Genomic DNA, 17051 nt, shown 5'->3' with positions numbered 1-17051 from the left:
GGTGGTAGAATCTCCTTCCTTAGAGGTTTTTAAGGTCAGGCTTGACAAAGCCCTGGCTGGGATGATTTAACTGGGAATTGGTCCTGCTTTGAGCAGGGGGTTGGACTAGATGACCTTCTGGGGTCCCTTCCAACCCTGATATTCTATGATTCTATGATTCTATGATCAATTTCACATTATCCTCCTAATTAATGATTCATCTGCAATATGATGGGTTTGTAATGTGCTGCTAAAATGTGTTGTGCGTCCTCTTTCAGTGGCCCATCTACGGAAAGGGTTACAGCCTATTACTGCAACTAGCTAAAAGAGTTATTGTATTCCTTCAGCTCGCACGCTTGTGCTTTCGGAGCTGCAGATCTTTGATTCAGACCCTGCTGACAACCCATGGGAGTGAGGATGTGGGGACAGTTTCATTATTTGCCCAGCTACGTAAGCTGGGTGAGTTGCTCAAGGCTGTTTGCAAACACACACAGTTCCGGGCATTTTTTCAAATGCGCTGTTGACAAATAATCATATTTTTTTCCAGTCTTCACCGATCTGGAACCTAACCAGGAGCCCAGTTATGAGCAGCAAGCCCGCACCTGTCCATTAGGCCTCCTAGTGCCTGGGAAAGGTGATGAGGTCCCTAATTTGGTTCCTGAACCTCAGTGATGTGTTTACATGTGTATAACGTGGATTAATTGAAAAATGTCCAGATTGCAGTGCTTTGCATTGCACTGTGAGTGGGTTGGGGGCAGAGATCCTTGTGGCTGGGGAGGGATAGGATGGGGAAAGAGGGGACATCTGGAGGCTAAGCGAGGGGAGGGGGACAGCCGGATCACTCTAGGATTATCTGTTTCTGGGCCCATTCCAGCCCACCTGGGTCCCTCAGCCTGATCCTGAGCATGACTACAGCTGCTCCAGCATCTCTGAATCCCACTCTCACTCCCCACACAGCCCCGAGTGTGCAGGAGCACGGAGGCAGAGCCCCCAAAATACTTCAGTTGAGTATCGTGCTTCCCAGCTTCCACCACCCTTGTGTTTCACTGCCTATGGATCCGACTAACGAGTGAGAGGTTTGGATTGTTGGGAATGAAGGTTCCTCTTGTTTGGTGCAATTTGTGGAAAACTTCAATCCAAAGGAAAGGAGCAATGGCAGAACACAGCAGCTAATGGCAACAAAGAGCATAGAGACCCAATCACATAGCAGCACAGGGACCCCAGGTACAAAGAGAGTGGACATAGCATAGTGCATTGATCCTAATAAAAGATCCTGACCCTCAATATCCTGGGCCTACAGGGAGCGCTCAGCATCTTGCAGGTTCAGGCCCGGACACTTTACTGGAATTGATCAAAACATGGAATTTTCATCCCGTGGGAAACTCCAGAATATCAGAATGTTTTCTGACATCGGGACAAAGCACAGAAATATCAAAATGTCTCATGGAATGGAAACCGCTGAAAAATGTCTATGGGCAATGTGTACATGAAATGGGACTCCCATGATGCACCACAGGAGCTCAGCCCCGGGAGAGATCACAATGCATCATGGGAAATGTAGTCTAGGGCATGCTGGGGTCATAAGGGATGTGGAACTACAACTCCCATGAGGCACTGTGAGAGCTCAGCCACGAGCCAGGTCATGGTGCATCATGGGAAGTGTAGTTCTTTTGGGGAGCAGAGCCCATAGAGGACACTGGCGACTGAGATGCCTGGAACTACAGCTCCCATGAGGCACCACAGAAGCCGAGACAGGCATAGATTTATTATTGATCTGAAATTAAATGTTTCATTTTGATTTCAGCGAAACCCCATTTTCCAACAGGAAAACACTGAGCAGGAAATTCATTGACCAGCCCTGCTGCATATTCCTATAGCTGCCAGGGGGCCCATTGTACCAGGCACTGCACAAACCCACAGTGAGAGACAGTCCCTCCCCTGGTGAGCTCACAGTCTAGCTGGACAAGGCTGCAGCTGCATAGCCCCGCTTCCTCTGCTCCCACAGCAGCCACGGGTTCTGGCGTAGGACAGCTCCCAGGAAGCCGGGTCTTTAGCCCGCTTTCACAGCTCCAGCTCACACACAGCAGCTACTCAGAGAGCCCAGGTGCCGGCCATAGGGTGTGAATTGGCTTAGTCCCACTGATTTTAATAAAGCATCGTCAATTCACAGTAGCTGGGGAGCTGACCCCTAGTACCTCAGGGCATGCACGTCATGTGGGTTACAGCAGATGTGAGGACATCAGGATGCCACCAGCAGGTCTAGCCTGGCATAGCACGTACTCCCTACAGAGGCTGGTTCCCCACTTGCACCGTGCATAACCAGCTGCAGCTGTTAAATGCTACCAAGTCCAGATGGCATTCGCGATGCACGGGTGTCAAGGGCTATTCAGGGTGCTGGCAGGAAAGGATCAGATCCAAAAGACACAAGACCCTGTCTGAGCAGATCGCACCGAATCCTTGGTTCTAGGGAGACACTGGTTTTCACCAGTGTTACCATCTCCTGAGGTAGCCTTTATACAGCGCTTTGACGATTGTGAGAATGAAATCGCCCCCCCCCGCCCGCCCCGCCGCCCCACAGTTCATCTTGTCCTTACCAAAATGAACCGATCCGGTGTTTCCAAAATGAATGTTTGTGGAATCTCCATTCCGGGGGACCATTCAACCTTTTTGACTTTTCCTCCGATTTAGAACAAAAACAGATTTTGAAATGACAGGATTTCTCATGGGGCAGATGGTCCATGACCCCCTCGCACACACACACTTTGCCTCAACTCTGATTGGAACTTACCAGCTCCTGGGAAGCTCTGCAGGGCAGGGCAGAGCCCCTGAGCTCTGCCACCTGGTCAGCACCCCAGGGATTGAAACCTTTGCAGCTCCTCCCTCCCCTGAAAATTGAGCCTGCCTTTGGCTGCCTTGAGATGCGGGGGCCTGACACTCAGCTCTCACCCTTAGCTGGCTGGGGGAGCGTTCACCATGCTAAATCCTGATCATCTTCCTCTCCCCACTGCTTGGGGCTGGGATTCCCAGGGCACGAACCTGCCTTCCTTCTGTTTCCCTGAGTGCAGATGTTAGCAGCTGGAGCAATGCATAGTTATGAAAGCAGCACCCGCTTACATGGAAGTCCCTAGATCCCAGAGGGTGAGTGGCTCTTTATCTGGGAGCTAGGGAGGTTTTATGGCAGTAATATTTTCTTTTTATGAGATGAAGGGCTGGCCAAGGGAAGGAGAGATGCTGACGGGCTTCCCAACCCCCACCCCCACCCCCACATGTAGATTAAAATGAGCCTTGAAAGGTTAGAGACGGAAGATGAATTTAAAGTGATTACGATCACCTTTTAGGAAAACAACTTGATCAAATATGAATGTAATGGAAAGTATAAATGACTAAAGCCCGTTTTCCCCTCAGCATAAAAGGATTTAATGGTTCTTGGCATTTGAAGCCAGTGTAGGGTTGAGTTCGAAGGCTTCTCCCTGCAGAAGGCGCTGCAGGGAGCAGGGTAGGAGCAGTTACTCCAGTCCCAACTTGTCCCAGCAGGGGGTGCTGTGGGGAGTGGGGGAGTCATGCTGGCTGCTGCGGGGAGCACCTGCTTATTCCAGTCCCAAGCTGTCCCAGAAGAAGACGCTGTAGGGAATGGGACACAGCACGGTGGGGTCGCTCCCAGTTATTCCTGTCCCAGCCTCTCTGCGGGCGATGGGACAGGAACTCTGTGAGGAGACGCGCCTTCGGGACGGGATTTCACACAACGGCAAACTTCGGCAAAGGAGTGTTGAACTCTGCCAGTCACATACCGAAAAGACTGCACCAGGCTAGGTGAGAGCACAGGGCCAGGTGCCAGGGAGTCATGGATTGCAAGATCACAGGCGTCTCTGGGAGCTGAGAGCAGAAGGCTCACTCCCATATTTTTCTCCTTTTGTTCATTATATATTTATAGGAGTGAAACTGGCCATGTAAAACATCCCCAGATCAATGGTGCATTCTCAATAAGTGTTACACAATGAGAAATCAATTGCTCATCAGCTGCAGCCCGCTCAGACCTTAGGTGTTAATTATTTCTCTAGGAAAGGGACAATGCCAGGTCAAAAATCATATGGATATATAAAAATATAGATCAGCCTGGCTTAGCTTATAAATGATCCCTTAGATTGTTAACGCTGAAAGCATTTCCAAAATCTCCCTGACTTTTTCCCCACGTCAGCGCTTTGAATCTGGTTTCCATTTCTCTCAATGGGCAGCGAGAGTCATTTTCACTTTTGAGCCTAGTCAGCATCACTTCCTGATTCTAGGGACAAACCTCTGGTGCAAAAGTGGAGTCCACAAATGCTTGGTCCGCCTCACCCTTGTGCCCTCTGCAAGCCCCGTGGCCAAATGCAATGATTGTGGAGACAGGTAAGAAAGGGCGTGGCAGAGCTATCCAAAGTAATGAATGGTGTAAGGAAGGGAAATCCAGAGCTTGTGATTGCCCTGGCTCATAACACAAAGACGGGGACATTCAGTGGATAGAAGGAGATGTAAGAGGGATAAAAGGAAATGCTTTTAAATACAATTAGCCTGTGGAACTCATGGCCACAGTAAGTAGTGCTGAAGCCAGGAGCTTAGCAGGTTTCAAAAGAGGATTGGACATTTATATGGATGGTGAGAATATCCAGATTACAGAAAGGGTTAAAAGTCAACAGCTTGGGAGGGATATAAACCCTCCGACTTCATGGCTGAACTTTGTGACTTTGTCCTCACCCATAACTATTTTACATTTGGGGACAATGTAGACCTTCAGATCAGCGGCACTGCTATGGGTACCCGCATGGCCCCACAGGATGCCAACATTTTTATGGCTGACTTAGAACAACGCTTCCTCAGCTCTCGTCCCCTAAAGCCCCTACTCTACTTGCGCTATATTGATGACATCTTCATCATCTGGACCCATGGAAAAGAAGCCCTTGAGGAATTCCACCATGATTTCAACAATTTCCATCCCACCATCAATCTGGACCAGTCCACACAAGAGATCCACTTCCTGGACACTACGGTGGTCATAAGCGATGGTCACATAAACACCACCCTATACCGGAAACCTACTGACCGCTATTCCTACCTACATGCCTCCAGCTTTCACCCTGACCACACCACACGATCCATCGTCTACAGCCAACCTCTGCGATACAACCGCATTTACTCCAACCCCTCAGACAGAGACAAACACCTACAAGATCTCTATCAAGCATTCTTACAACTACAATACCCACCTGCAGAAGTAATGAAACAGATTGATAGAGCCAGAAGAGTTCCCAGAAGTCACCTACTACAGGACAGGCCCAACAAAGAAAATAACAGAACGCCACTAGCCATCACCTTCAGCCCCCAACTAAAACCCCTCCAACGCATCATCAAGGATCTACAACCTATCCTGAAGGATGACCCAACACTCTCACAAATCTTGGGAGACAGGCCAGTCCTTGCCTACAGACAGTCCCCCAGCCTGAAGCAAATACTCACCAACAACCACATACCACACAACAGAACCACTAACCCAGGAACCTGTCCTTGCAACAAAGCCCGTTGCCAACTGTGCCAATATATCTATTCAGGCAACACCATCAAAGGGCCTAATAACATCAGCCACACTATCAGAGGCTCGTTCACCTGCACATCCACCAATGTGATATATGCCATCATGTGCCAGCAATGCCCCTCTGCCATGTACATTGGTCAAACTGGACAGTCTCTACGTAAAAGAATAAATGGACACAAATCAGACGTCAAGAATTATAACATTCATAAACCAGTCGGAGAACACTTCAATCTCTCTGGCATGCAATCACAGACATGAAGGTCGCTATCTTACAACAAAAAAACTTCAAATCCAGACTCCAGCGAGAAACTGCTGAATTGGAATTCATTTGCAAATTGGATACTATTAATTTAGGCTTAAATAGAGACTGGGAGTGGCTAAGTCATTATGCAAGGTAGCCTATTTCCCCTTGTTTTTTTCTCCCCCTCCTCCCCCCCGACATTCTGGTTAAACTTGGATTTGTGCTGGAAATGGCCCACCCTGATTATCATGCACATTGTAAGGAGAGTGGTCAGTTTGGATGAGCTATTGCCAGCAGGAGAGTGAGTTTGTGTGTGTGTGGGGGGGGGGGGGGGTGAGAAAACCTGGATTTGAGCTGGAAATGGCCCACCTTGATTATCATGCACATTGTAGGGAGAGTGGTTGCTTTGGATGAGCTATTACCAGCAGGAAAGTGAGTTTGTGTGTGTGGTTTTTGGAGGGGGGGGGGAGAAAACCTGGATTTGTGCAGGAAATGGCCCACCTTGATTATCATACACATTTTAAAGAGAGTGGTCACTTTGGATGGGCTATTACCAGCAGGAGAGTGAGTTTGGGGGGGGGGCGGCGGAGGGTGAGAAAACCTGGATTTGTGCTGGAAATGGCCCAACTTGATGATCACTTTAGATAAGCTATTACCAGCAGGAGAGTGGGGTGGGAGGAGGTATTGTTTCATGGTCTCTGTGTATATAATGTCTTCTGCAGTTTCCACAGTATGCATCCGATGAAGTGAGCTGTAGCTCACGAAAGCTCATGCTCAAATATATTGGTTAGTCTCTAAGGTGCCACAAGTCCTCCTTTTCTTTTTGCGAATACAGACTAACACGGCTGTTACTCTGAAACCTGTCTAACCAATGGGGCTGGTAGAATAGGTTTTGTCTGAGGCAGGTTATCCCCGAACTGCCTCCTCTGGGGTGACTTGCTTTTCCCCTGTGACAGCTGGGACTGGCCATGGATGGAGACAGGCTGTTAGACAGGCTGCGTCCAGTATAGCAATGCCTTGGTCGCAGACATGTATTGCAATCTACACACATTGTGGCTTGGATTCGGCTCCCCCGTCCACTGGTGCAAACCAGGATTCGCACAAAGAGGGCCGTGCTTGCAGAGATGTCGGCTGTCAGGTGCTATTCCTCTAGAGCCTGTTTCCAGGATCACCAGTGGCCCTGATTGTCCTGCGAGGTTTCCCAAGCAGGAGCAGCAGCGGGGTGTGTGCGTGCCCTGACTGCTCCTCTTACCCCCGGCTCTTTTGTACCGCATCAGGTTTGAGAGTCCCCGCTCCCACGATTGCCATGGGCGGGCATGGCTTCAGAGCCAGCGTCTGCTGCCCTGTGTCTGCTTTGTGCCATGCATGGGGGGTTCGGGGCTGCAATGATTTACGAGGGGGCTATTCCATAGGGGAGGGGTGTGTGCATCCAGCACCCCTTTGATTTCACTCGTGCACTCTTGGCTTGCTCTGCACTCAGCACTTGGCTCGCTCAGACCTCCAGACATGTGAGACGTTAACGCCGGTCCGCTGGAGAGCCTGGGGCCGAAGCAAATAGCTCCTGGCTAGATTAGGGTGACCAGACAGCAAGTGTGAAAAATCGGGACGGGGGTGGGGGGTAATAGGAGCCTATATAAGATAAAGCCCCAAATATCGGGACTGTCCCTATAAAATGGGGACATCTGGTCACCCTAGGCTAGAGTCAGCCCCGAAAACATTTGGGATGCGGAGAATAGCGTTTCCGGCCAGAAGGGATCATTGCATCATGTGGCGTGACCTCCTGGCCTGTTGCTCTGTATTTGTACAGCACCGAGCACAATGGGGTCCTGGCTCAGGGCTGGGGCTTCCAGGTGCTGAGTTCATACATATGATAATTCGTCAGCATTATCACAGCTACGTTCCAGGCCCGCAAATGTCACCCGCTACCCCCATGTTGAGCCCGGTGACGCTAATTAGCCCAAAGCATTTCAGGCCTCATGAGACTGAGCTGGAGTGTACCACAGGCGGGGACTGCGTGGCACTGAGGGGCACCAATGCCCGAGCCCGTGCAGCGGCAGGGAATTGACTAGCTGAGACGTGTCCACGTGGCACCTGATCTGCGCAGCAAACAGGCTTTTCCCACGGTGAGGAGAGCTCCAGGACGGTGCCGGGGCTGTGCAGCAGGGACCCCGGGGGCAGAGAGGTTTGTAATGCGATGCTGACAGGCACTGACAGCCGGCAGCCCGCTTACTAATAGCCTCCTGCAGTTCCTTCCAGACTGCTCAGGTCAGGCCGGGGAACCGGGCATCGGATGGTGACAGCTCCAGGGCGTCTCATGTTGGGCCGGGGGAGAGGGGCATGACGGGCACTCGCTTGTTTCTACGCAGCAGGGACCCAGCCAGAGCTGGAGATGCTGGTGCCGGGTAAAGGTGGGCACTGGGCCTGGCACTGCAGGGCTGGGAACGTGAGGGCTGCCTGGTGGGTTGCAGGCTGGCATCCTGTTCCTAGTGCCCTGGGCTGAGGGTACTGGGCTAGCACCCAGGTTAGTGTGACCCAAATGGGACACTGCGCCTGGCACTGGGCAATCTGTTACCCGTGCCCTCCTGGATAGATCCATCTCCATCCTGAGCCTGGCCGTGGGACCCCAGTGGTGCCCTGCTGTGGGTCTCTGAGCAGAGGGGGGCATTTCGTTTGGAATGGCCCCGCGGATGGCTCCTCAGTGCCCCACCCCTGGGTGCAGCAGGGAGCCGCCGAAACCGACGAGCCGCCCGCCAACCCTGGGCGCATCTGACTGAGAGGATTCGGCGAACTCGACCAGATGTCGCTGATTCCAACCTGGGGCTCTGATCTCTGGGAGCAGCAGCCTCTTCGCTGCGCACGGCCGGTGCTGCGGAGAAGAATGGGAGGGCGGTCGAGCAATGGGAGGCTGGCGTGTAATACCCCTGGAGCAATCCCGCTGGGTCATGGCGTACCTTGGGAGCGAAGAGCGGGAGGCCGCCCCACGGAGGGCAGAACTGCACTGCTGTTAGAGGAAATTGAAGCAGGGAAGAGATCTCTGTTTTAAAAAAACCATATCCAGGCGCAGTTACAGCAAGGAATGTGACTGGCCGAACAGCCCCTTTGGCTTCCATCTATGAACGATTCTTTTCTATGATTCGGTGACACCTCGGAGTCCTGGCTGCAGAGCTCTGCGCCCCCGGCCCTTAGAGAGCGGCAACTTCTCTAGCATGGCACCCCACTCATCCTGGAATATTCTGCATTTCCATCCAGTGCTTTGCAAACCACATAGGGGTCCAGGGGAATGCAGCCACCTCTGGGGTGGAGGGCAGCAGCCAAGTGGAATGCCGAGCTGCAGAGTGGGAAGGGCCATGGTACTAGGGGTGTGGAAATCCCCATTCTTCTAAAAAAGTTCTGTTGGATCTATAACCTGCCCACAGGATAGGCGGGATTCGAGCGAAAGGCCCACTTATCAGCGGAACAGCCCCCCGGGGCAGATCATTCCATAACTGTCCACTAGGGGGTGGCCCCTTCCTTTGCAGGCCCTGGCCACTGGATGGACTAGTGGCTACGCTTAGGTTCCTCTGACCTTGCTGTGAACAGAAACCAAGTTTGGTAAGCTGGGGAGGGGGCAGTGTTGCCTAGTGGGTACACTGCGGCCCTGGGACTCAGAAGACCTGGATTCTATTCCCAGCTCTGCTGGGTGATCTTGGGCAAGTGACTTCCCCCTTTCTGTGCCTCAGTTTCTCCAGGGGGATAATGGGATCCATTGAGGAAAAAAGCTCTCTGTTATTAAGCACACAGCAAGTTTGGCCATGAAGCCTTCCCCGCGCCAATGCCATCTCACGGCAAGAGGCCTCTCTCCTTATCTGCCACCCTTTGGCCCTTTGGCCCTTTGGCTTGACTTTCAGGAGATAAAATGAAATCCCAGGAGCAGATTAGAGAGGTAAATGCAGCCACATCCCGAGCCAGACAGCGTCCCCAAATACAGGGCAGCGCCCTGGTCCCTGGCCGGCGAGTCATTCGTTCTCACCGGTTGGCTGCCCGCATGGCAGCTGCATGGTTAATTCCTCCGTCAACTCCCTTGCACAGAGCTAAGACAGGAGAGCGGAGCCCTTGGAAGTCCCATTGCTTGGGCCTCCGTAGAGAACTCAGTAGAGAACCAGAACGGTGCTGTCAGGTAATAGCGAGTTCTCTCCCCGCTGAAGAGCTTGGTCCCGTTGCGCTGAAGAAGATCTTCAGGATTTTCGGGTCCTTCATTCCGTTTCTGGAAGGCCTGATTGGTTTCCTCTCGCTTTAGTTCCGTGGGGTTTTTCCACAAGGCTAGGGACAAACCCCCCCCAGCCCTGGGGTCATGCCATGGGGGCCTGAGTTTCCTCCTGTGTTCCAGCAAGGCCTGGCCGGCGGCTGACCGCGGCTGCCCTCTGTCTCCTCGCAGGGACGGGGACTCCTCCTACGAGATCATGCAGCTGGACTTTGAGATGGAGAATTTCACCAGCCAGTCCGTGACGCGGCGCATCATGTGGCATATCGACTACCGGGGCCGCAACCCGCCGCCCGACCTGGAGAGGGTGGTGACAGAGCTGACGGTCATTCAGAGGGACATCCGCGCCATCGTGCCCCTGGCCATGGTGAGTGAGCTTGGACGGCTCCTCCGCCGCCCCCGGGGCAGGGCTGTGCGGGGTTCCAGGTGGCCCCCTGCGTTCCCAATGTGAAGGCACACACCCCGCACCACCCCCCACCCCCCACAACGGCACGCAAACCAGACCGTTTCCCCCACTCACGCGCTCTAAACCCACGGCACTCGCTCACTTTACACCTCTCCTCCTCATATTCTTGCATACACACCCACCTGTACCATGCCGCACACGCGCACCTCTTCCCTCCACAATATCCAAGGGGGACACACACACAAAGCTAACCACACACCTTGGCGCGTGCCCCCGTAACACACCCTCGCGCCGCACCGATACTGGCCTTGCCTGGTGTGAGCACCCGCCCTGGGCTGGGGCAGAGTCTCAGCTGGCCTCTGCCGGCTGCTGGGCCTTGGGCCACACGCCTCCCCCGGGGCAGTGATGTCTGTTTCCTTGTGGTGCGGGGCGTGAGGCATGTCCAGCCCCCAGCAGCCCCTGAATCCCTGCTCAGAGAAGCTGGGCACAGCCCACCAGGGCCCCAGATCAGTCCCCTTCACTGGTGGGGTGGGGGACACGAGATGGAAGGCTCTCACCCGGCAGCCCAGCACTGCAGGCTGTTCTGTGGGGGCTGTAACCACCCACAGCTGGGGCCTGGGCTGGTGGATGTGGAGCAGGCACGCTGAGCCAGCTCTTAGCCATCCCCGTCAGCAAACACACCTGAGCTCAAGGGGTTGGGCCCCATCTGCTACACTGGTTTCTGATGATGGCCCCATTAATTGATGGGGAAACTGAGGCACAGAGCAGCGACATGTTTCTCCGAAGATCACACATGAGCAGCCAGCGGCAGGGCTGGGAGCAGAACCTAGGAGTCATTATTCCCAGTTCCCTCCTATAACCCCTCTATCACATTTGCTCACAGAACCAGTTGTGGAACCCAGGAGTCCTGACTCCCCGTCCTTTGCTCTAACCCACTAGACAACTCTCCCTCCCAGGGTTAAAAACAAGGAGGGGAGTTTCCAGTTGGTTCGGATCCCATTTACACCAGTAATCCTATGGGAGCGACTCCAGATTGTCATTGAGATCAAAGTCTGGCCTTGGTATTCCCGTCCAGTTGGGGTCTGAGAGCCCAGCTCCAGCCTGAGCCCAAAGATTTACATGGCAGTTTTATAGCCTTGCAGCCCAAGCCCGAGTCAGCTGACCTGGACCAGCCATGGGTCTTTTATTGCAGTGTAGACGTGCCGCTTCCATGGGTTGTGAAAGTAGCGTGTGGGATCTGCCCGTAGAGTCCTGCCCCTGGTAACTGGGGTAACTGAGTGATGGGGGGCTCTTCTTGCACTTTAAGATCTTAGTTAAAGAAGGTCTGTGCTGGGGCGGGGGGGAGGGGGTGGAAGCTGAGCCGGTGCCCAGAAACTCTCCCGCTCCGTGGAGACCCGCCCATGGGATGAGAGCGAGCCAGCTATCCCTCCATCAAAGACAATCACATCACAGGCTGCCAGGAAGGCAGATTAGATTCCTTGCCATTTCATTTACTTGAAAGGTTATCTTTGCTGGCTCGCCTCCACCAGCGAGGCCCGGCTACGAAGCAGCCAATTTAATTTCTGTATCGGATTTCCATGTTTGCATAATTAACCGGTTTGCAATTAGACTTGCCCTCCATCCATACTGCTCTTGTTCTTTGAAGTTTTTAAGAGCTTGCAAGGCCCCAGTGGTCTCAGAGCGAGGGGATTGAGACGGCATCACAAGCGCAATGACCGTGAGCGGGCAGGACTGCCTTCGATGTGGCATTATAAAATAAAGGGGGGGCCCAGCGCCCCCAACCCTGGCACAGCCCCAGGTATTGGGTGCGGTGCTGACTCCCAGAGGAGAGCGCCCCCTCCACTGAGTCACCTGCAGACACGCACGCACACATTTGGGGCCCATTCCTTGCACCTCGCTGGCTGTAGAGTGCCCCTCTGGAGTGGGGTCCCAGGGCAGGGGAGAGGAAAATGGGGGCTGGACACTAATGCAAAGTCCCCTTTGCCTTCCAGGACACAGAGATCATCAACACAGCCATCCTGACAGGCCGGACGGTGGCCATCCCAGTGAAGGTCATCGCCATAGAGATGACCGGTGTCATCACGGACGTCTCAGCCATGGTCGAGTGCAAGTCCAACAACGAGGACATCATCAAGGTGAGCCTGGCGGGGCAGGGACGGGGCAAAGATTCCTGGAGCCATCCGCCCTGAGCATTGGCTCAGACTGGTAAGCCCTTCATGCAGCCCCTCCAGCTGTGTGTAGGGCCAACCAGCCCCAGCCCCACCTCGAGGCAGGAGCATGAGGCCAGGCAGGATGGAGGTGAAGGGCTCCCCTGACAATGGCCACACCCCGTCTGATGCTGGGAGAGAACCCACGCTGCCGTGCAGGTCGCCTCCCCATTGCCCTGCCCTGTGAGTTTGCTGCGTTAGGGGGCTCCAGGATCTAAGCTGTCAGGAGAAGGGCTGTCTGGGCCAGATTCTCAGTTGGTGTCAAACAGCGAAGCTCTGTTGGCTGCAGGGAGACTGTGCTGATCAACACCCGCCGGGGAACCGGCCCTGTGCCATTAGCTTTTCCAGGCACAAAGGTAACCTATAGATTGTGACCCGTGTGTAGCCAGCGCGATGACATCTGCCTGAATCTGCAGCCAGCCCAAAACAAGTGCTCAGAGAGGTATGAACTTCATCTGTGCAGTGCAGTGGGACGTTCATTCTGAACCCTAACAATGACGCGCCACACAGCAGTATTACAGTTAACCCTTTCATTGATGATCCTCCTGACGGAAACATCCAGCTCAAGTGCTCGTCTGATTCAGAGGGACACGGGGTGGGTATTGAGATGGGGATCAAATTGGGCTTCTGGGTTCTGCCAAGGTTGGCTGGGGTGGAGAAATGGTGGATTTAGCCCCTTCTCTCCCCCAGATGGAAAGACACCTCCTCCACCCACAAATATTGATATTCAATTAACCCTAAAGGCCCTACCTCTGAAGGAGGATGGGTCTGGAAATAGACATGAGAGACCGGGACTGCAGAAGCAGTTAGCTATCTCCATACACCTCTCTCTCCCAGAGGTTTAACCCAGCAGGATCCATGCATGGGCTGGATTTGCCCGGCCCTGAGATCGGTGTCTCCGCATTGACGCCCCAGTCTCTGGGTGGCTCTAAACGCACACTTGGGGCAAATCCCATCTCCAAGGCCCCCCTGGCTCTGAGGCCCATGTGCCCTTTTCAGCTGGCTTGCCTGCTATGGCTGCAGGCTCAGGTCTTCCAGCAGCCGTGTGGGGACAGCTGCCCCCAGCCATGCAGTCCTGAGTGCCTGCTCCAGCCTCTCTAATCTGCTCCTGTTTTATTTGTTTGGTCCCGGCTGCCCTATGTTCCCGGTCAGCCCCATCCGCCCGCTCCTGCTTTGCCATGACCCCTGCGGCCTCAGAGCAGCCATGGGGGTGAAGGTACCCTCACCAGCCACAGCAGCTCCTGGCTGAACTGAGCGGCATGGCAGGGCGTTCACAGCCTGTCCCTGTTGTGTGTGTGTGTGGTGTGTGTGTGGTGTGCATGTGTGTGTGTGGTGTGTGTGTGTGCGAGCTCCCCCGCACGGAGCCAGCCTGGCACTCGGCACCTCTGCTGTCACTGAATTCTGTGTGACAGTAACTCTGCGGGATCATTGCCCCGTACCCGCACGGGCAGCCCCCATGCCCCCTACCCTGCCGTGTCCTCGGGCTGCTGACCTGCTGCCTCTCGCTTTCATAGCATCCCGTCAACAGGGATTGCTGGGTGCCAGGGTCAGCCAGCGCCCACTCCCGGGCTCAAAGGCCGGCATGGTGCCCTGGAGGTGCAGGGGGTGTGGAAGGATCGCCCCCTAAATACCCCCTCTGTGCGCCCATTGACACACTCACACTAACACACTCCCACTGACACACACCTTGCTACTAACACACACTCGTCCGATCACACTCACAAACGCACAGTCACTGACATATCCACACACTCCCACTAACACACACACTCATCCTAAACACACACACACGCTAACACACCCTGTCACTAACACACACTCGTCCGAGCACACTCACAAACGCACGGTCACTGACACATCCACACACTCCCACTAACACACACACTCATCCTAAACACACACACACACTAACACACCCTGTCACTAACACACACTCGTCCGAGCACACTCACAAACGCACGGTCACTGACACATCCACACACTCCCACTAACACACACACTCATCCTAAACACACACGCACGCTAACACACCCTGTCACTAACACACACTCGTCCGAGCACACTCACAAACGCACGGTCACTGACACATCCACACACTCCCACTAACACACACACTCATCCTAAACACACACACGCTAACACACCCTGTCACTAACACACACTCGTCTGAGCACACTCACAAACGCACGGTCACTGACACATCCACACACTCCCACTAACACACACACTCATCCTAAACACGCACACACGCTAACACACCCTGTCGCTAACACACAGACACACACATTCCTGCTAACACACACACTCATCCTAATACACACACACACACACACACACTAACACAGTCACTGACGCATACGCACACTCCTACTGACACACACTCATCCTAACACACATACCGGCAAACACACACGAACACACTCTGTCACTAACACACACACTCTGGCTAATGCCTCCCTTTGCACATTTTCCTGTCCGGAAATACACTTGTCCTGCTAGTGTGCATATTCCTGCTAACACACACACACACACTTGTTCTGACACACACTCCTGCTAACACATGCACACACACAAGTTCATGCTCTCTCTTTCTCACATGGACACATGCTCCTGTTAGGTGACAGACACCCCAATATTAGGGGCTTTGTCTTATATATGCAACGAAGTGTCCCCTTGCTCTCTGGTCACACTTGCTCCTGCTAACACACACTGCCCCTTGACACTCACTTCACTAACACAGGGACACACATTTCCAGCAAGGCGAACGCACGTCTTCTCACTGGCACAGACAAACACGACCCCAAACCCACACAAAGTCCAGCTACTTTGGACAGTTAATACACCTGCAGGAATACCCACTGATGCCCACTCTTGGCAGCACAGAGAAACACACTGACCCGCACTCCCACTAAGATACACACACAAACACCTGCTCCCACTGGCGCACGCCCCCAGCCCCACACAAGCGCTGAAAGCGTGGGAACTTTCCTGGAGCAAAGAGCCCCGGGAAATCAAGGGGAGTTTCCCTGCAGTGACGACACCAGAGTTTGTCCCTGAGAGATTTCAGACAAAAGTCCCATCTGGCCCTTACTTGGCCGGAGTCCGCTCCGCTCCCTGCGCTAACTCATCCCTGGGATCTGAGTAGCCAGAGAAGGAGGGACCAACCCCATCTGCCCCTTTTGTAGCGTAGGTTTCTGGAGCAAATCCCAGACCCATTTCAGGGCAGGTTGCTTTGCTTATGAGCCGAGTGGCTAGCGAGAGTCCGGGTGCTGTTCTCGTGGCTGTTTGTTACCAGTTTCCTTAGCGGACCAGCAACAAAGGGGACACATGCGGGGCAGGGCAGAACCAAGCTGGACTTTCTCGTGTCCTTGTAAATCAAAATAAATAGGTGCAAATACAGTAGTGAGAAGGTACCATGCTGTTTTGCTCTGGTCACCGGTTAAGTCCCCTTGATTACCCCCCTGGTCAGTGTGTACAAGGTACCTGTTTGGGCCTAATCGACCCAGGAGATGCACCTGTCACAGCCCCAGCTAGAGGACTTCTATCTCCAACCACACCAGCTCATGCTTGTAGCTCTGGAGGCCCCTGGACCACTCCCCAGGAGGGCGGCTGAGCTGGCAGCCATCACAGGCGCACGGTGGAAGTTACATGTGCTCCAGGCTCCGTTCTGGCTCTACTGAGAACCTTTGTAAGATGGCCGAAACCTGGAGTCTGCTGGGCTCCGGCTGGACCCCCCAGAGGGGAGGAGAACCGGGGAAGGAGAGAGGAAAGCAGAAGCCAGAAGGAGGCATGTGGAGCAGGGATTGTGTAGATCACATTAGTTTCCTGAGGTTTGTAATACTTTGACCCAGTTTCAGTTGCTGATGGCCAGGGAGCTACAGGAGGTTGTGTTAGGGAATCTGGTGGTGGCCCCTTCTGGCCTTAGACTCCATGACTTTCTGGTAGCCCCTGGGCTAACCCACATGCCTTATGAAGCAAGACCCCTGTGCTCCTTCTCCAGCGGCAAAAGGAAGGGCAGGGCTAGGAGAGTCCATTCGAGCACCCAGGAACCTCTGTGAATTCGGTTTCACTGGACTGTAACATCACCTCTGAATGCAAGTGCAGACCCTCAGAGCGCAGAGGGAGCCAGAAGGCCAGGCAGATGGGTTATGACCATCCTGGGGCCGTTTATTCCAACCAACTCATCTTGCTGACAGATTTCTCACTGCGTGGCTGTAATTAGTAACCGGGCGAGCTAAATGAAGAGCCCGGGCCCCTCCGGAGCGCAGGGGCGGTCACTCTCCCTCAGTCACGCAGCCTCTCCTTGGCACCCTTCTGGGCATGTGAAATGCCACGGCTTCACAGTGTGATTGCTGTCACTGCAGGGTTGAGGTGCTGGAGCCTTGGGCTCTGGTGTGGGGTTTCCTGGCTTC

The 17051-nt window shown here is 53.8% G+C and overlaps 1 protein-coding gene across 1 annotated transcript in view; it reads left to right on the top strand.

The window, feature by feature from the left end:
* The window catches only part of TMEM132E (transmembrane protein 132E), a 238849-nt gene that overhangs the window by 201326 nt on the left and 20472 nt on the right, over positions 1 to 17051 (top strand). Inside the window, exons 4-5 of the mRNA XM_048824438.2 lie at positions 10201 to 10393; positions 12424 to 12567. Coding sequence (XP_048680395.2) covers positions 10201 to 10393; positions 12424 to 12567 — 337 coding nt within the window. The remainder of the gene's footprint in view (positions 1 to 10200; positions 10394 to 12423; positions 12568 to 17051) is intronic.

Source organism: Caretta caretta, chromosome 17 (assembly GCF_965140235.1).
Source record: "Caretta caretta isolate rCarCar2 chromosome 17, rCarCar1.hap1, whole genome shotgun sequence".
NCBI classification, from domain to species: Eukaryota; Metazoa; Chordata; order Testudines; family Cheloniidae; genus Caretta; species Caretta caretta.
This window is presented reverse-complemented; position numbering and strand designations above follow the sequence as displayed.